Source organism: Nothobranchius furzeri, chromosome 7, assembly GCF_043380555.1.
Source record: "Nothobranchius furzeri strain GRZ-AD chromosome 7, NfurGRZ-RIMD1, whole genome shotgun sequence".
Classification (NCBI taxonomy): domain Eukaryota; kingdom Metazoa; phylum Chordata; class Actinopteri; order Cyprinodontiformes; family Nothobranchiidae; genus Nothobranchius; species Nothobranchius furzeri.
Genome location: NC_091747.1, coordinates 76316500 through 76336683, shown reverse-complemented (window position 1 = coordinate 76336683; position 20184 = coordinate 76316500). Strand labels below are relative to the sequence as shown.

At 41.9% G+C, this 20184-nt stretch overlaps 1 protein-coding gene across 9 annotated transcripts in view; it reads right to left on the bottom strand.

The window, feature by feature from the left end:
- Positions 1-14613: 14613 nt before the first annotated feature.
- Positions 14614-20184, bottom strand: part of kdm4c (lysine (K)-specific demethylase 4C) — a 50972-nt gene continuing 45401 nt past the window's right edge. For 7 of the 9 annotated variants that reach the window (XM_070553757.1, XM_070553762.1, XM_070553763.1 and 4 more), the window contains 3 exons: positions 19079-19198; positions 15113-15205; positions 14614-15011 (listed from right to left, as the gene is read on the bottom strand). In XM_070553757.1, coding sequence (XP_070409858.1) covers positions 14844-15011; positions 15113-15205; positions 19079-19198 — 381 coding nt within the window. In that variant the 3' untranslated portion in view covers positions 14614-14843. The remainder of the gene's footprint in view (positions 15012-15112; positions 15206-19078; positions 19199-20184) is intronic. The other 2 variants (XM_070553761.1, XM_070553760.1) reach the window with 2 other exon arrangements.

The window sequence follows — 20184 nt, the reverse complement described above, 5'->3', positions numbered from 1 at the left end:
TCTCTGTAATGTCTTTTCTAAGTAAAAATGTGTGATTTGTGAGCTTAGAAGGTATTTATTTGCTAAAGTTAAGGATGTAAATGCAAGTTTGAAGAAAGGCAGAGCTAAAGAATGTGGATGGAGCAGTCAGGGCTCAAAAAGAGCCTACTCTGGTTGTCCTGGCAGACCCAAACGTATTGTGAGGGTCTGGCAGAGTCTCCTGCATGTCAGAACTCTGGTAGAACTTTGAACACATCCCAGGGGAAGCAGGAACATTGAATCAGAACGGGCCGCGTTCCTGCCCAAAGTCAAAGCAGCTGACCAGGTGGTTGAATTCACTGGTGGACACTGGCAGTGATGGATGCTGTCAAGCTTTGTGGCCTGTGGGACGCCAGAGGCAGTTGATGGGCAACGGCAGTTCAAGCAGAATGTGGCTCAGGTGGTCACTGAGGCAAAACTTAGGAGTGGGAAGAGTTTCCTGAGGTTGTGGAATTGTGCTTCTGTAAAGCTTCAAGGCCTTTCTGATCCACCATCCAGCATCTCAGGAGGGGAAAGCCAACACTGTTTATTGGGTGGACGGTGCACTGCTGACCTCAACTCAGGATGTCGTGAGTTGGTGGGCAGACTTCTACAAAGACCTCCTCAGTCTTGCTGGCAGGTGTTCCAAGCTGCTTTCAAAAGACATCGCAGTGGGCAGAATTACCCTGATCTGCCACCACGGACCTTCAAATGAAGAACACGCCATAGTGCAACAGAGGGAATGTCATGATCACGTGTGGAATGTTTGCCAAGAAAAAGCTCCTTAGTGGAAGGGCCCCTGGTGTGGATGAGATTCGCTCTGGTGGTGGTCTCCGACTCTAAAAGGGGGGCCATTGGGTGTTACAGCTTAAGGGGGATCATTCTTGAATCCCCTTTCATGGTCTTTTCAAGGGTTCCAGAGAGGAGGGTCTAGTGTCTGCTTTCTGCAGATGATGTGGTCCAGTTGGCTTCATCTTCAACTTTTGCCAGAGCAGTTTGCAGCTTGGTGTGAAGCAGCAGATGAAAATCAGCACATTTAAATCTGAGGCCATGGTTTTGGGCCATAAAGGGGTAGAATGCCTCCTGTCCCATGGCCCAAGTGGAGAAGTTTAAGTATCTCTGGGTCTTGTTCATGAACAAGGGGCAAAAGGAAGCTCAACTGAGATTAGCAGCTTGGTGCTCCATCTAAATTCATGTGGACGATGTTCGGGTCTGTCAGAGAGAGCCAGCCAGAAGGTGAAGCTCCTGATTTACCAGCCAGTCTCCTTTCCAACCCTCATCTACGGTCATGAACTTTGGGTAGCGTCCAAAAGAACAAGATTGCCGATACAAGCAACCAAAGTTTTAATCTCCAGCATGTTTGGGATTTTACTTTGAGATACAATGTGAGAAACGTGGTCATCCAGAAGGGGCTCAGATTAAATCTGCTTCTCTTCTTCATTGAGAGGAGGCAGTTGATGTGGCTTGCCCATTTGATTAGGAAGCCTCCTGATATCTCCCTGGTGAGGTTTTCTGGACACGGCCAACCAGGAGGAGACCTAAAGGAAAACCCAGGGCACACTGGAGGGACTAGGTTTCTCAGCTGGTCTGGGAATGCCTTAAAACTCCCCTGAAGGAATTGGCCCAAGTGGTTAGAAAGGTCCGGACATCTCTGCTTAGGCTACAAACTGGAAAAATGGACAGATGGATGGAGCTGGAGCTCAAAAGGAGCCAACTCTGGCTTCTAGGGTTGGCAGCTTAATTTCACAATGTTGGTGTCCTTAAAGGGACTTTGCAGAGTTTAGAATTTGCCCCCTCAGGCCAAAAGAGTAACAGCAGCCTCAACAGCAGGCTCGTGCATGCTGTACGTGCACACTCCTTAACGAAAATAACAGCTGAGACAGTCCCGTGTGTGTGTGTGTGGTTGGGGGGGGGGGGCAGAGGACAGGAGAACGCGCAGCTAATTAATTAAATAATTTGGTTCTGTACCTTTCTCTTCAGCACAGCCGACAAAGGTTTAAGATGGGTCAGTCCTCCTGCATGCTCAGATCATTCCCTTCCCTTGCTTGAAAAATTGTTCCAAAATGAAAGTTGAACCCACATCTTTTTTATCTGTGAATTCAATGCCGTTCTGCGAGTCTCAAATAAAAATTTGGGCATCTTACTGTAAAAAAATATACCATTAATGTAAAATATAAACTCTAAATAAAATATGTTCTCATCCAGAATCAAACCCGGGTCTTCTGCACGAGAGTCCAACATCTTATAGGTAAGCTAAAGCACCTGTGATGACTTTTGTATCTGTAACATTTATATCCTTGATGACAGCTGAAACAACGTTCAAAGAACGGTTCGGAGCGAAAATGGCTAGTTTGTTGCTAATTTCCAGGAAATATTTAGAGGAAAGTAGCTAAGGGTCCTCAGAAATGTAGCTAGGTTCATCACTAGGCGTTAGGAACAGCGACAAAGTCGCTGAGTTGGCACTGCCTCTCTCTCTGCTGCTAAAGCTGCAGATAGCAAATGCTACGGGCTATGCCTGAGCGTGAACGCGCATGAAGCAGCCTGCTCGACCCGAGCATCTCTCTTTTTCTGTGATTTTACAGAAAAACAGGTAATCACAGTAAAAATGCCAGGGCTCATTCTACAGGACCAGGGCATTGCAGGATGCAGGAAACTTGAAGAAGAAATTTATCATTTCTATACATGTTTTGGCTGTCAAACTTCCATAATCAAGACATCCAACCCCAACCTAATCTGTTATCTATAAATGTTTAAATGTGCTGCAGTGTTTATGATGAGTGGTCTACAGCAATGATTCTCAAACTTTCAGCTCTCAGCTGATTCTGTGAAGTGCTTCAGTGGTTTTAGATTTAGAAAGAAAACTCAGAAACTTAAAGGAGTGATTGATTGAAAAAAAAGTCTTGATAATTTCTTAATATAACTGTTCACTCTGAGTTTTTCATGCAGACTGAACATGAAAATAGTCTCCTACACCTATCTCCTGCATTAGCTTCTGATAGAAAACAGACAGTGACATTCATGGATTCACCCATCTTGGCTCGTAACGGGGAAGGCTGTTGTTGGTTTAGCATCCAAGAAACAGCAAACAATGTCTCAGCTAGTAGAAGCTAACCCTTAGCATTAGCAACACCACCACATGGCAGAACTCCTTCAGGCGGGAGTTATTTGTGGAGATAAAACATCAGCGTTGCAGAGCAAACATAGTCAGTGGTGCTTTAGCCAGTCAGAGACGAGATGTCCAAATATCAGGAAAAAATGCGTTGTCTAAAGCTCAACTCTGATGTGGCATTCTGCTAGTTCCTGAAACAAAAGCGTCTAACCTTTTGTTTCCCCAAGAATGACTTTAAAGGCATTCATTCCTAGTAGAGACCACCGCAAATGTACTGATTAAATGATTGGTCCACACTTTTAAATATTAACAAACTAGTTGGAAATCAGCAGCTTTCATTGGTGCAATTTAAAATGCCTGGATATTATTCTATCTGTCTACACCTGCTTGATCTTCCTCAGGGTCACAGGGAGCCTGTCCCCATCTCCAGGAGTCCTTTATGGGCCATTCCCATCTGTACCGGGTCGGCCCGGGCCGGGTAGCGTAGGTTGTTTACATATCTGGGTGGCCTGGTATTTTTCCGGGCCAACCAAGGCTCATTCTCAACCCTCTTCTCGAGGGAGTCTGCTTCAGGCCGACCAGGGCCGACACACCCACTGCTGACAGCAAATTCACACCTTCCATTAGAGCAAGCCTCTGATTGGTGGGTAGAATCAGCCCATTCACACCTTCCATTAGAGCAAGCCTCTGATTGGTGGGTAGAATCAGCCCACATGGGCTTAAGACAAGGATGTGTGGAATCAACCGGGCCAGGCTGGGGCCGACTGGGGCTACCCGGCCCGGGCCGACCCGGTACAGATGGAAATGGCCCAAAAGACAAAGCAGGCTGAACTCTGGACAGGTCCCCTTTCAATCACGGGGCCACATTAAGGCAAACAATGCTGTGCTAACTGAGTCCAATATTAAATTATTTACTCTAACGGGATAGATTTTGGACTGTAGGACGACACTCAAAAATCAGCGCTGTAGCATCACGGAAGGTCCTCTGATTTGTGGCAAAGGTCACATTTACCCAGCTGGGTCAAGCTGGGTCAAACAGTACTTTTAAATCAACAGATTAACCAAGGAGCCATGATGTCTGGAAGAACATATCACCATATCTGCTGCCGTTCCGTCCCAGAAGAAGGACACCTCAAGTTCACGATGATAATTAAATAATAATAATAATAAACTCTTTGATTTTATTACTGTTTATTATGATCATCATAAATGATCACTTGGTTCAGTTTAAAGGTATTTTAATTACATGAAATGAATTATTATGCTTTGGGTATAATAATGATTAATTATGATTATGGTTGATGACAGTAATGTGTTCAGCAAAGAAGGTCACTTCCACCTTATCCATCTAACACAGAGTTCATCTAAACAATAACTGCCAACACATGTTTTTGACGCATGACCAAAGCTTTCTTGCTGAGAGAGTGGGAGTGTCCTGAGAGCTTTGTAAACTAACCATCACCAGCTTCAAGTCAGTTCTTGAACCAACATCATCCTGAGGAAACGGGATGGCCGCCCTGACCCTCTGCCAAGCTGTTCTGTCACGCCGACAAGAATAGCTACGAATAAACGAAACTGTAACCAGCTGACGAAAAACTCCTTACAGAGTTATTGACTTCTGAGTTAAGATGAGAAACGTCTAACAGTTAAGCCAAACGCTCGACACTGTGTACCCGGCGACATCTCTGGACCAGAGGATCGGTTCACTCGCGTCTTCTCTGCCGGACCGAGTACCCTGGATTAAACACCATCCTCCTGACCTCCGGATCCACAAGAGGGTCTCCTGTTTGGGTGAGGTAGCACACAGGAATGTGTTTGATGCTGTTTTCTTCAAGTAAATAACTCAGTTAGCCGCAAAACATCATTTCCATCCGGAACGCTTTTCTCTCTCTGAAAGAAATCTTCTGAGAATTCCATTCACGCATCCAAACTCGTATTTCCAATTTAGCTTTCACCCAGCCACAGATTTGCCTTTTAAAACAAGTTTAATATCAAAGCTGTTAAAAATTGTCATTAAATTGTCATCCATGAATTGTCATTTATAATTGTCATTCAAATCTTTAAGTTTAAAATTGTTAGTAATAAAATTTCTTCATTTTTAAACTTGCCTAATTACTGAAATGAAACACAGAAAGGTATACTATTTCTGGTTCTTGAAAAGCAAAGATGCCTAGCTTCTGATTCAAAATAAACTTTTGCTATTAAATTTCATTATCTAAATTAAACATTAATCCTTGGATTAAAAATAGACCAAGTGAATTGGTGTATGAGCTTCTATTGATTATATAAGTATCTTGGATATTTATACATGATATAAGCTCATATGCTAATATGCTCGATCATTCAGAATCTAACAACTGATAGCAAACAGTTTTGATTCTAGTATGTAATTATCTTACAGCGCTTTCATTGGCCACTAGAATATTTCAGCTCAGCCTGCAGCTCACGTGGGCACACGATGAGTTTTTACCCCCCGTGAGGCGGAAAATATCAAACCGGTCAGATATTCACCTCAGCGTCTCGTGAAGCAGAAAACTCTGAAAATCAGGCGCACACAGTGAGGTATCTGCTGAGCAAAAGGTCATTCCAGGCCGTTTGCTCAGCAGTTTGCTCTCGTGTGTGGCAGGCTTAAGGTCTGGATGTTAAAAATGAGCTGACAAGAGAAATTTTTGATGTTTTCCTTCCATAAAAGGCCTTGTGAGTTCATAATTCTGACACCAAAACAAGCCTTTTGCATTGTGATGGAATAATGTCCAACAGGCTGATAACACTCATAAAAAAACGATATTAGTGTTGGCGACACAAACATAATATTTATAGCATAGAGATAGTTCATTGCACAAATGTTCAATGGTGAGTTAGTAAGGTAAGAGCTGAGGGGGGAACAAAGTTGAGGTTGTTGGAGCTTGTTTCTACCGTTTCATTATTTAATTTTGTATTACCTGTACTTATTGTTAACTACTAGCCTAGAGGGCGGAAATAATCATCTGTGCCATTCAAAATTACCACATAGTACTCATCTTTTAAAAGTCATGGATGTTTACCCGTTGGAGGTAATGAAATAAAGAGTTGGATCACCAAAATTTAATAAAATTCCACAGCCCTCCTGGTTAAACTTTATTGCTTACACAAGTTTTGTCACCATAAGATTGGTCGCTGAATGAGGAGGACTCTGGAGTGCCGTAACCAGCTGTCATGTCTCGGCATAGCACTGTCAAAAAGTGCAGCGTCTGTAGCTTCCTGATGACAGAGAAACCACAGGACCAACAAGAGCTACGACACTTTGATAGATGTGATTTCATTTTGCTTCATTAAAACTCCAAGTTTACCGTAGGACAATATCTTGTGATCTCCTTTGGTTTTAATAAAGCCATCGATATTAAAAGACACCTAATTCAGCGTAGTTACAGGCACATGGAGTGTGCTGAGGCTGAGGAAGTCCTCAGTTTCATCTAAAAGCCTTTGGAAGGAGAAGACAGACATCACACAAAACATATAAATATGTTCACTATTACTGGGTGTAATGATCACAACTACAAAATGAACAGCTACAACCGGGTTTATTTACTCTATTTCTGTGAAATTAGATTTGTGCAAGGTAAATCGAACAAAATGTCAAGCATCAAACAATAAGAGTCTGACAGAAAACCGAAACCAACTTAAAGTCATTGTCACGTTACGACGAAAGTGTAGGGTTAATGAGATATGGGGGGGGGGGGGGGGTTGGGGGGGGGGTAATTATGACCAATAAGATGTGATGATTCTATATAAATATAGAATATCAACCTGATTGATCTTTGAATGTTTAACCAGAAGAATTTAGGATTCTTTGCTTATTCAGTGACCATAAACACACTTCATATTAATTCAGACAGAGTCAAGCATTTAATTAAAATAAACTTTATTTTCTAGACTAATTATAATACATGACAAGGTATGAATAACGATATGTGATGGATGAATATGTGTGGATGGAATGTGATGTGTGGTGATGGAATGTGATTTTTATCAGAACTTCTGTATCTGAAAGAAATTGTGAGTTCTGGGTGTAAAAGAATTTTGTCTGCTATGAACTAGAAAGTTGATTACTAATAAAAAGGCATCAGATGCAATCTTGTTGCGTCTGCGTACCATTTGGAGACTCTCCTTTGGATCCAAGATGTTGGGATGGTTGGGTGACCCCAAGGCATTGAGGGCAGTAGATTAACCGCAATGCGACCAGGTCAGCCCAGTCGTCTCCAGGTCACAACAGCATGAAGGTTGGTTGCGTCTAAGGATGGACTCTTAAGGAGTCGAAGCTGTGTCAGCTTTGCAGCGTGCAAAAAGGTTTTGACTGGATGTCAGGGAGGTGTTTCAAAGGCTGGTTCCAGATTGGCCACTCTGGTGTCAGCATTTCTCTGTATGTCTTGCACGTGTGGTAGAATTGACAATAAAACTGACTTTGACTTTGAATATCTCAAATATTTTAATACCAAAAGTCATTGCCGGCATAAGCTGAACGAGCTGAGTGTTTTGATACCAAAATTGTGTAAATAGGTGAATTCCAAAAAATGTACGGAAGCAGAACAATAAACTAACTAGCGAATTATAAAGAGAAACCGGATCACAAGACTTTATAAATCAATAATATTTATTATACATTTGCATTCCAACATCCCCGCCCATGAGACAAACACATTGTGTTCATTGGACCTGGAATTAAACTGACTTGTTTCTTGCCAAATAGTGAGACAAATCTGTTCACCTATGTAGGCCTATTTCATCTAGTTATCATACGGTCTTTCGTTTCCTTATTTAAAAAGCATCAAGCCACTGAAACTTTGCTCCTGACAAGAATGAGGCTGAATCTGCCTGAAAAGCTAAGGATATGACATCCTGACTTGGCCTCTGATTTTATTTGTGCCATCCTTTCATTGGATGAACATTTTCTCCACCACTAATTAGAGGATACATAACAATCCCCTGGTGCCCTTTCCTTTTGCTCCAGTGTTTTCCATCCAGCTGATTTTTGTGTTGGGATGTGTAATGAGCAGTCCAGCCTCACAGGGCTTCTTGCCTCACTCTCCGTTTAGTCTTGTTAAATCCAGATTAGGAAACAGATTCAGGCTGTCACTGGAGATGCCTGCTAGTGTTTGACTTGCCAATGTTAAATCAAAACAAATGATGTTCCAGTGAGTTCACGGGGTCCACTCCATAAAGAACAAGCTAGAACTGATGCATGCTGTGTTGCCCTCGTTGTTTTAATCAGACAATTTACATTTTGTAAATTTTTGTGACTTCTAATAGACAATCATGCTATATAAATCAATGCTTAAGTCATTCTTTATGCATTTTTTGGCTCAGAGTCAAGATCTGGCCAATATCATTCAGAAATATGCATAATTCTTTATATCCACACTAGTTAAGAGTAATTTGTTTTGGCTAATTTAAGTTTAGCTGAAACGGAGTGTCCTAGAATATAAAGCCACTTTTACCTTGTTTGAGTATAGGCAGCTCGGGGTGCCTAAAAGAGTAAAGAAAACGATTGTTCATTCAGCTCCTCTCCAGACAAAAATCACAAGGTAATAGAAGCCTGTGCCGTCTATAACGTAATAAAGGCGAGGGCAAAACAGTCTGAGAAAAGTTGGTTTAACACTCATAAGCAAGTCACGCCTCCTTAAACCTGCAACCCACTTCACCATTAGCAATACAGTATATACAGTGGTGTGAAAAACAATTTTCCCCTTCCTGATTTCTTATTCTTTTGCATGTTTGTCACACAAAATGTTTCTGATCAAACACATTTAACCATAAGTTAAAGATAACACAAGTAAACACAAAATGCAGTTTTGAAATGATGGTTTTTATTATTTAGGGAGAGAACAAAATCCAAACCTACATTGCCCTGTGTGAAAAAGTAATTGCCCCCTGAACCTAATAACAGCAATCAAGCGTTTGCGATAACTTGCTACGCGTCTTTTACAGAGCTATGGAGGAATTTTGGCCCACTCATCTTTGCAGAATTGTTGTAATTCAGCTTTATTTGAGGGTTTTCTAGCATGAACCACCTTTTTAAGGTCATGCCATAGCATTTCAATGGGATTCAGGTCAGGACTTTGACTAGGCCACTCCAAAGTCTTCATTTTGTTGTTCTTCAGCCATTCAGAGGTGGATTTGCTGGTGTGTTTTGGGTCATTGTCCTGCTGCAGCACCCAAGATCGCTTCAGCTTTAGTTGACGAACAGATGGCCAGACATTTGGTAGGATGTTTTGGTAGACAGTAGAATTCATGGTTCCATTTATCACAGCAAGCCTTCCAGTTCCTGAAGCAGCAAAACAATCCCAGACCATCACACTACCACCACCATGTTTTACTGTTGGTATGATGTTCTTTGTCTGAATTGCTGTGTTACTTCTACGCCAGATGTAACGGGACATTTGCCTTCCAAAATGTTCTACTTTTGTCTCATCAGTCCACGAGGTATTTTCCCACAAGTCTTGGCAATCATTGAGATGTTTCTTAGTAAAAGTGAGACGAGCCCTAATGTTCTTTTTGCTTAACGGTGGTTTGCGTCTTGGAAATCTGCCATGCAGGCCATTTTTGCCCAGTCTCTTTCTGATGGTGGAGTCGTGAACACTGACCTTAATTGAGGCAAGTGAGGCCTGCAGTTCTTTAGAAGTTGTCCTGGGGTCTTTTGTGACCTCTCGGATGAGTTGTCTCTGCGCTCTTGGGGTAATTTTGGTCGGCCGCCCACTCCTGGGAAGGTTCACCGCTGTTCCATGTTGTTGCCATTTGTGGATAATGGCTCTCACTGTGGTTCGCTGGAGTCCCAAAGCTTTCGAAATGGCTTTATAACCTTTACCAGACTGATAGATCTAAATTACTTTTGTTCTCATTTGTTCTTGAATTGCTTTGGATCTTGGCATGATGTCTAGCTTTTGAAGCGCTTTTGGTCTGCTTTTCTTCTTCTTCTTCTTTTGGTGTTTAACTGGCGGTTGGCAAACAACAAATGGTGCATTACCGCCACCAACTAGTGTGGAGTGTGGTCTGGAACAGCATTCTCAAAACAAAACCAAACAGGGAAAAAAATAATAATAATAAAAATAAAAATAATAAAATTAAAAAACCTCAAAGTCTCCCAAACACCCTTATCTCTTCAAAAACCGAAATAAAATCTGGCCATCAGCGTCAGCCTGAAGAAGCCGGCAGCCGTTGGCGAAACTGTAGCTACAAAACAGGTAAACAAAACTGTTTCTGTGTTTAAAAAGAACGAAAGCACTGAATGTTTGGTCGTGTAAACGCATACCGGGATATCCCCATCAAAGCGTGTGTTCTGTGCATGCTCTGTTCGCAAGGAATCTTGGTCTTTTGAGTAGCGAGACGTCTTGTATGCGCCAGAACACCGGAAGTAAACAACAAGTTGGGAGCAACATGGCGAGTCGCGGCACAGCTCCACACTTTTGGAGTGACGAAGAAACTAAAGCACAAACAAACGCAGTCGCTATCTCTTCCGAACTGGGAAACATGTTGTTGTTTTCAGGGATACTGGAACAAGAAGAACCGGAAGTGACGCATATTGCATCTGGACGTAGTCCATACATCCTGACGCTACCCCAACGTCCGCATTTAAATCGGGTTATGCAAGTTAGGGGTAACTCTTTCTATTTATGCTTGTAAACGGGTTATTCTGATCAACTCAGAAACCCGAATACCGACCTTAACCCGATCATAACCCGGATATTGGCTGCATGTAAACGTACTCAATGTTGGAGCAAAGGTGGCTCAGAGGTTAAGAATTTGCTCTTTAATTGGTGGGTTGCAGGTTTGAACCCAGGCTCCTACAGTCATGTCAGTCGTTGTGTCTTTGGGCAAGAAACTTCACTTTCCTTACCTACTGGTGGTGGTCGGAGGGGCCGGTGGTGCCTGTGTTTTGCATCCTCGCCTCTGTCAGCGCCTTGGGCTTCCCGGCAGGGTCACGGAAGGCGCTTTATAAATAAAGCTTTGATTGATTGATTGATTGATTGATCTGTCAGCATGCCCAAGGGCAGTTTCACCACCAGTGTAACCCCAACCCTGTATCAAAGTTATTAAACTCATCTGTAAGTTTGGCTTTCCTAATCTCCAGATGTCTCCTCCACAATTAGATATCTTCACTATGAAGGTCCCCACTTATTTACTCCACCATAATAGGTGGGATATTTTATCACAGCACATTCAGTTGGAGGTATGCATGCCAAGCTTGTTCAGCTTTGAAGACATGAAGATGTTTTGGTGAAGAAACAAAACGTGACATTGAGGCTCATAAGCCACTGCTCTGTCTTCATTCAGATCATTAAAGAGCAAAAGAGGCTGAACTGATCTTCCCTCAGTCTTACAAAATGAGCAGTTCTGGAGGTTTTGGGAGTAAAGCCGCTGTTCCTTTTCCTCGAAGGGAGCCCACTGAGATGTTTGAGGCTGACAAAGATGTGTCTCGGTCAACTCCCACTGGAGGTTATCCAGGTCCATCCTACTAGAAAGAGACCACAGGAGGGATTTTAAGTCCTTGGGATCCCTCCAGAAAGAGATCAAATGTGTTTCTGGGGGGAGTGATGCCTGGGTTCCCATGATAATGGCTTTAAATCATGACCCAATCTTGAATAAGTGATTTAGTAAAATAAACAAAATACCTAATTGGTAGCCTAGTGAACTAGACCAAAGTATTGCTTTGCAAAGTATATATTCACATACGGTTTGTCAGGCTACCCAATTAGAGGAGTAAAATGTGTTTTACTCTCACCAATAGAGAACTAACTTCAGGCAATCCTAGACAGCAGTGTGACGTAGCAGCTTCTGATGAGACCACACCTAAAGGTACAGCGCTCAGCATAAATGAGTACACCCCCTTTAAAAAGTGCAAATTTAATCAGTAGTTCAACGAACAAAAGAACAATTTCCAGAATGAAATTAAGGTTAATAATATAAATTACATCACTAAATCTTCAGTTTTACTAAAATTGGTTGAAGCAAAAATGATGAATACACCCCACAACATAAACTACTACATCTAGTAGTTTGTATGACCGCTGTGATTTTCAAGGACAGCACCAAGTCTTCTAGGCGTGGAATGAAGAAGGTGGCAACATATTGCAACATTTTTCTTTTTCCATTCTTCAAGAATAACGTCTTTCAGATGCTGGATGGAGAGTGATGCACAACTTGCTGCTTCAGAATTCCCCACAGGTGTTGGATTGGGTTCAGATCAGGGGACATACTTGGTCATTCAACAAACGACCAAGTGCATGCAGCATCTTCTCCTTCAGTATAGAGCAGTACATTGTTGAGTTCATGATACCATCGATTAAACGCAGCTCCCCAACACCAGCAGCACTCATGCAGCCCAACATAAGGACACCGCCACTATGCTACTAAAACTGAGCACGATTTTTACTCGTGAATTAAATTTGCATGAAGTGATCACTAAACAGTGTAAGGTAACCCGTATGCTTCACAGAAACACGACTCAGCACAAAAATGGTGGTGTTGCTTAACATTTTGCTCGTTTTTATGGCCTTTGTCACACACTGAACCAGGAAATGGCTGCAGGCAGTGAAACAAAGGCGAAAAACTCCGGAGCAATCAGTGACTCAGTGCCCCCCTAGCCAATCAGCGGCCAGCCCAACTCAGTCTTGCCAGGTACCTGAACGGAGCAGCGATTGAAAATGGGAGAGAAGAGGGAAAAAACAAACCATACCCATAGAAACTGTGGTCAAGCTGAGCTGCACCAGTCTGAGTTACTGAGTTGTGTTCCTGGAAAACTACCTTATACTTGGGGTGTACTCATTTTTGCAACACAGGCTTGAATTAATTTGTTAGGAAAATAATTTTTTTTATGTGTGAAAATTAAATTGTATTTGCAATCAATGGCCCACATTTGTGGGAGTATTTTGTAGTATGGTGTCTTATAGAAACGGTTGATTCTGAAAGGAAACTAAAGATTTTCTGACAAACGTAGTGGGGTGTACTCATTTTATAAGCACTATACATGGCACATAAAACTGCTTTTTGCAGATGATCCTGGTGACTTCATCAGAATATGATCTCCAGCTTTCACTGGAGCAGTTTGCAGCCTAGTGTGAAGCAGCTGGGACGAGAGTCAGCTCCTCTAAATCAGAGTCGAAAAAGGGTAGAATGCCTTCTCAAGGTAAGTGGAGGAGTTCAAGTATCTCGGGGTCTTGTTCACGAGTGAGGGAAAGCTGGATTGGGACATCAAATGTCAGATCAGTGCGGTGTCTGTAGTGATGTGGGCGTAGTACCAATTTGTCGTGGTGAAGAGAGGGTTGAGAAGTAACTAGCCAGAAGGCGAAGCTCTCGATTTACTGGTCAATCAAGCTCGATCGTCTGGAAGGGACTTGGAGTAGATCCGCTGCTCCTCCACATGGAGAAAAGCCAGTTGAGGTGGCTTGGGCATCTAGTTAGGATGCCTCCTAGAAGCCTTCCTGGTGAAGTTTTCCAGGCACGTCCAACCGGGAGGAGACCTAAAGGAAGACCCAGGACACGCTGCAAGGACTATGTTCCACGGAATGCCTTGGGATTCCTCGGGAGAGCTGGCCCAAGTGGCCGGGGAGAGGGAAGTCTGGGCCTCTCTGCTTAGGCTGCTGCCCCCGCAACCCGACTCCTGATAAGGATGGATGGATGGAAAACAAAGAACCATCAAGTTATAGCTTATGTCAAGTAGCATTCCCTTTGTAGGTCTATAAAACTGTCGGTGAGTTGTAAACAATACAGAAAAAAAATATTCCAAATTAAGTTCTTTTTCCAGAGACGATGGGAAATTTCAGAATCCCTGGAAAACAAAGCCACAAAACCGTTTATGGTTCTTAAAATTACCGATTTATTTTTTACTGATTGAATTTGAGTTAAATGACAATTCAATGAAAAAAAAATAAACTTGTAATTTTATATTTTTTCATACAGCAGTTAGCAATAGTTTTCAACTTCAGCAAAGCAAAAATAAATACAAATTTTAAATTATTTCAACATGGTTTCAATCAATAGAGCGACAGTAGCATTTCACGTTAATAGAGCACAAAATCCAATCCAAGGTTATGGCTTCCTGTCTGAATGTTTATGCAAAGGATTAAACCCATTACTTCTTTACTGGTTTCAGTGTCAAATTATATAATCCATAAATGTCCAACTTTAGCAATTAAAATCTGCTAAAATGCAGAAAGGAAGCCACTGTAGTGTCATTGGACTTATCCCAGCGGAAGCAGTTAGGAGACAGTGTTTAACATGCAATGAAAACATAAAAACAGGAAAATAATACAAGCAAAAAAAAAAAAAAGAAATAATCAAAATCAGTAACAGAAACGAAAAAATTTCCCAAAATATTCTACCATAAATGAGCTATTTAGAAAAATGTCACTTTTAAATCCTTCATGTACAAAGAAAGAATTAGTCATCTGAAAAAAGGTTACGTGACTATTCTGTCCTGTTCATTTTCCCTGATGGATGTGGGGCAGCATGCCCACTTTTCACCCACTCCAAAGGGGTGCGATCAGAATTCCTCTCCGGCCCGTCATGCCAACCACTCACCCAAACCAAAACCACTTGCTCCCTTTCAAAACCTTTCATCACTTCTTCTGATCTTTGCACAGGAAAGCTGTGTGGCCCATTGAAATGGAAGCAGATCCAAAAAACTTACAAGCACAACAAAACTCTCCTCAACATCCCCCGTTATTTCAGTGCATTCATTAGTCTTTGAGTTTCCTCCAAGTTTTCATTTCTCCTTGTGGCTGTGCTCCTCCCATGTGCCTTTGGCAGTTGTACGGAGGCCTGGCAGGGCCACATAGTCATTCTGAAAGCGTGAATTTGGAGTCCTCTGTCTTTTCCTCTCCCCCTGTGTGGTGAAGAAAGCATCCTGAAAACGCATACTTGATGCTGTTGACTAGAAAACAAAAACACAAGTAAACGCTGGTAAGTACAAAGAAAAAGTCCATCTTGTATCCAACTCTGGCTTCAAGTTGGCCCCCCAAGTCTAATACTTACAAGTCTACGCTTCACCTTTTTAGGGAGATCTTCATCTAAAGTGTAGACGTCTTCCCTTTTTGCCAGCACCTGAGAACCGTCTTCAAACTCCACCTGAGATCAAAGGAAAATATTTAAAATAATAAGTTTTCCCCTGCTTATTCACTGCATTCACCAGCTAAAAGTTGGACATGCACACAAACCCTTTTTTAAGTTGTGCTAGCCCCTTCACTCTAGGTTAGAAGATTGAAAAAATAAGTAAATCTAATCGGCTAGAACATGAATGTCACTGCAGGGCCTTTACTGCTGCAGTGGGCTCCATGTGTGTGTGTGTGATGGATCCATGGTGTGTCTGCAACCTCTAGCTCTGGAGCCACATGTAGCTCTTCAGACCACCTGAAGTGGCATCATGAAGTTTTGACCAATGATGCCTTCAGTTTAGTAACATTTATATTAAAGTTGGTAACAGAAAAGGGTTTCAACAGTTTTCCCCAAACGAGTTTAGAATTCATGCAGCAGTATGACCCTGCTGTCATGGCTTTTATCGACTCTTATGAAGAGTATATGCAGAGTCGGTCTTTGTTTTACTTTTTCAGGTCCTCCGTAATTCACTCACGTGCCATCGATCCGATTCTGCTCCAAATTCTGATATTCTATTCTTGCATAATCGATGACTGCAGTTAGTGAGAATTTGGGAGTTTCTTTTTATGCACCTGCCTCATGAAGATCAACCTCCAGTTTTAGTGGGACTATGGTCTGGGATATTCTTGAACATGAACCCAACCAACAAATTATTCTTGGATGTTTGAGAAGAATTCCTCTGGGAGGATCTTTAGTTACAATTGTTTCGTGATGTCTATGTTCTGAAGATAAACTGTGACTCCACCCCTGTGGCTAACCCCAAGATTCCACTACCTCCGCTCCGGTCTGCCCCCGCCTTCCTCAGCCGCTCGCTTCCGAACTCAATTTTTACTGGTACCCGCTCTACAACGGCTCCGCTCCGGTGCGGAGACCTGAGGTGGGCAAACAGGCATGCAGGCGGGATTTTCGAGATCTTGCAATACAGTCCGAGCAATAAACGCGGAAGTTAGATCCAAACACCCGTTGTGTGGGAAAAGCATCGAAATGAACTGTTCAATCTGCCCATCATTTGTGTGGAGAGATCAGCAGTGTTTGGATCAAAGGGTGACTACTTTGATAGTGGAAACTGTATTTATGGCTTACTTTTGTGCATTTAAACTTCAGCCGCCATTGATAGTTGTTAAAAGTTGTTAAACCTGTGCATATGAAACAAAAAACGCCTTTTGTTTATCGATTTATTGTGAAATAACGGAAGTTGTGCTTGCTCCCTTTCCTGTTGGGCGGTTGTGATTTCTGTCCATTTACTGCGGAGGTGCTCCGGCGTCCGGCGAAAATAGAATCGATCCTATTTTTGCCGGATGGTGGAACGGCGCACTGCGCCGCACGGCCGCAGTAGTGGAACAGCTCTGCTTGACTACAACGGGACCGATTTTGCTGCGGAGTTCGTAGTGGAATTTTGGGGTAAGAAGCAACCCCACATGAATGGAATCAGGAAGTTTTACTGTTGGCGGGACACAGAACTGATGGTAGCGCTCATGGTGCCTTTTCTTCTTCAGAAAGTACACTGAAAAAACTGATTTGTTTGGAATGCTAAATATCACTCAATAAAATCTTCTAAAATGTGACTAAATATATTAGTTAAAGACCGAAATTTAAAAAATGAGTTCATTCTACCTATTTTATTTAATTAAGTAACAGAACCCAATTTCAATGAGTAGAATACCCAAAAAACTTAGTCCAGCACTGCTGGATTACCCTTTTTTTTAATTAACAAAAATAACAATTGCACATGTTGGCCAGATTATCTGTGTACAGTTCTGTGCTATATTAGCGTTCCAATTCAAGTATTCATGTAGTTACAGTTACAGGTGCACTTACATTTTAAGGGAAATATTTTAGTATGTCTAAAAAATAATCTTGAGCAACAGTGAATTCAGTTCAGCTTTTGTAAAACAGAAATATATTAATTTTGTATTGCTTTTGATGGAATAAATTCTTATTCATACCAGCATTACATTGGGCAGCAGTATAGCTGAGGAGGTAGAGCAGGTGGTCCAGAAAGCGGAGGATTGCAGGATCTATCCTAGCTTCAGCATGTGTCCAATTTATTTTATAATTTTCTAGCTTAGAAAATTGGGTAATATTTACTAATAAGCGTCAGTTAGATTTTACCCAATTCCTTTAAGTATTTCTTAACTTTCAATATAAGGTATTATTTACAAACATATATGGTGTTTAAATTAACTAAGCAAATTGTTACCTCAATTTTATTGGGTAGTTTCTATAGGTTGCTTTTTATAGTGTACTTTCTCCAGATGTCCTAAATTATCAGATAAGGGATTCATCTGACACGGTCCAACTGCCAGTACCTTTAGCAGCACACGTCTGACCCTGACGGGGACAGTCTGGGAGTAAAGACGCTTGTTTTATGCCTTCTTGAAGAAGACCCTCATAAACAAGATCAGATGTGACGAAGCCCTGATCCCAGGGTTGTATCGTTTCCAAAAGATGGTCCTTGAGCCCTTTTGGACTTTCTTGGGCACCATGAAGGCTACTTCTGAAGCTTTAAAAATGCAGTGGAAATCGGCCTTTTGGGATAAAGTTCATCTTCGTGGCAAAGCGAAACTTTTTTGATCGATTCGAATTCAACCCGTCATTCTTCATTACATTCTGGAGTTTATGCAAACTCCATCCTAAAAACTGGGGCAGCAAACAGACAATATTTGTCATTCTCAAAACTTTTTGCCACAGCTGCGTAAGAAAGTCGGGACTGAGTTTTTCCGATGGAAGTTAGAAACGTCAGTTATCATAAATGCACGGTGCAGACAGAATCCCATTAGCTCTGTACTAGAAATTGTTGCAAATAACTTTTCACCAAAATGTGTTTAAAATGCAACAATCAGTTTTACTATTAATAGTGATAGCTTGTTAGCTCGCCTCCTAATTTAGACTGCAATAGGTAACATTTTCTTTCCCACTGTCATTTATGCTTTTCATTTTACTAAAAATCACAAAAGTTATAATTAAATATGTGACAATGGAGGTTAAACTGAGAAAAAAAGTTTCAGATTGGGGTGGATTATTGTTATGGTAGCAGCAAATATTGGACCTGGGTGGAGGAAAGTAAAGCCAGCATATCTGTGTGGGTTGGTCTGAAGGCCACAAACCCATCAGGATCGTGTTAGCATGGTCTCAACGAGCATGTAGTCGCATCTCAGTGTCATCCTGTTTGAAAAGGGCCTTCCTTTTTGTTGTGCTGTTATTAAATAATAAATCATTTAAGGTTTGATAAGAGTCTTCCGTTTGTATAACGGTTTTAAATCCTTGATTGGGCTTATTTGAAACATTTTCTAATCAAGAACTCCAGCTTTCTAAAAAAAAAAAGAAACAAGGCCACAATGGAAAACTCTTGTTCCACCTTAAAAATAATCTGCCCCATGTTCAGCTGAGTGTGTGCGTCATGAAAGCATTTGTGCATAAGTAACACTTGACACCCAGTTAGACTAAAAAAAGCTTTAAGTGGAAGCCCTGAGACTCTCTGCTAAGTGAATAATTTAGTGAGTTTGAATAATGCAGATTGTCACCTCCTCCTTATCCTCCTCCTCCTCTCCATCTCTTTTCTCGACCTACTTTCCCTCTGCACACCTTTTGCTTCCAACATATTTTGTTTTGGGGGTTTTTTCCCTCCCACATCATCTTCAATCTTGTCTTCGGCCACCATAACATCTCCCTCCCAGGTGCTCTCACTCTGCTTCTTGTAGGCCGGGGGGACCCGACCAACGTCAGAGGAGTCACAGAAACTCTGAGTTCAACAAGTCTGAGCTACTTCGACCAACAGTTGCTCCTGCAAATGTGTTTATCGTTTATGAACCAACTGTTTCATTCAGATTATATAAATGTGTGTACCTGGTACATGTAAGACACGTTGAACCCCAGGTATTTAGCACCATAGAACAGCCCATCAGGCCATTTTACTTGAACAGCTTCCCCAACGTCTGGAGAACCCAGGTTCACACAATCTCTGCTCTGAAAAGACAAAAGTACAACATTTAATTTGTGTAACTGTCAAAACGTTCTCAGATTGTGCTGAGAAGAGTTTCTGTGTTATGCCTGTACACTGTTAGAACAACCAACCACAGGTTGCCACACTTTTTATTCACAAACGACAGTAAAAAATATCCAGTATGAACTGGTCCTACTTCTGGTGCTAAAATGCTGCCAATCAATGAAAACCCACATCTTAAACAGCTGCTAGCAAAAATGATGGATGATGTTAATTGAGAAAAAAAAAATCGGTGGATATTTTGGTGCGCGTGTCTTTTCGGTTTACTGGGTTGGTGTGAGATGCACTGCAGGTTGTTTCATGGGACCATAACACTTAATTCTTAGAGACAAAGACATATTTCTGTTGTTTTTCTTCCTCAGCTTCACTGCCTTCGGTAAATTTGTAAGCTGTTGACTATTTTCCCAGATGACCTATGCATTTGGACACTCTGGGGGAAAATGATGTGTCATCTCAGGTAAAAAGAACCAGAAATAAAGAACACATTCATCATGTCAAACACATGCACATGATGGTGGCCATTCCTAGAAGCACAACACAATGACTCTCTCTTTAGTCCTTTTCAGATAGATATTCTGGAACATTTGTGGACAACTCAGTCCGGTTTTTAACCGGAACTGTGTTTTCAGACACACCACTTTTGTACCGGAACTTGTCCTTTCGGCTGCGTTCACACAGCAGGGAAAAGTTCCAGATGTCTGACGGCGGCGTGGGGGTGGTGGGGGGGAATCGGACTTATGTTAAGAAGAAGAAAATATCATTTCTATAGCGCCTCTCAAGATAAAAATCACGAGGTGCTTAAGCATAATTCTGCACACACCAAGACGCATAAGAGACCTGGATGATGAAGCTCAATGGTTAAAGGAATCACTGAAGCGGTGTGAAGCGCTCCGTCGCGCGTCTAGGCGGTACCGTAGAAGGCGAGCTGCCGTGGTTCGCCGCATGCTAC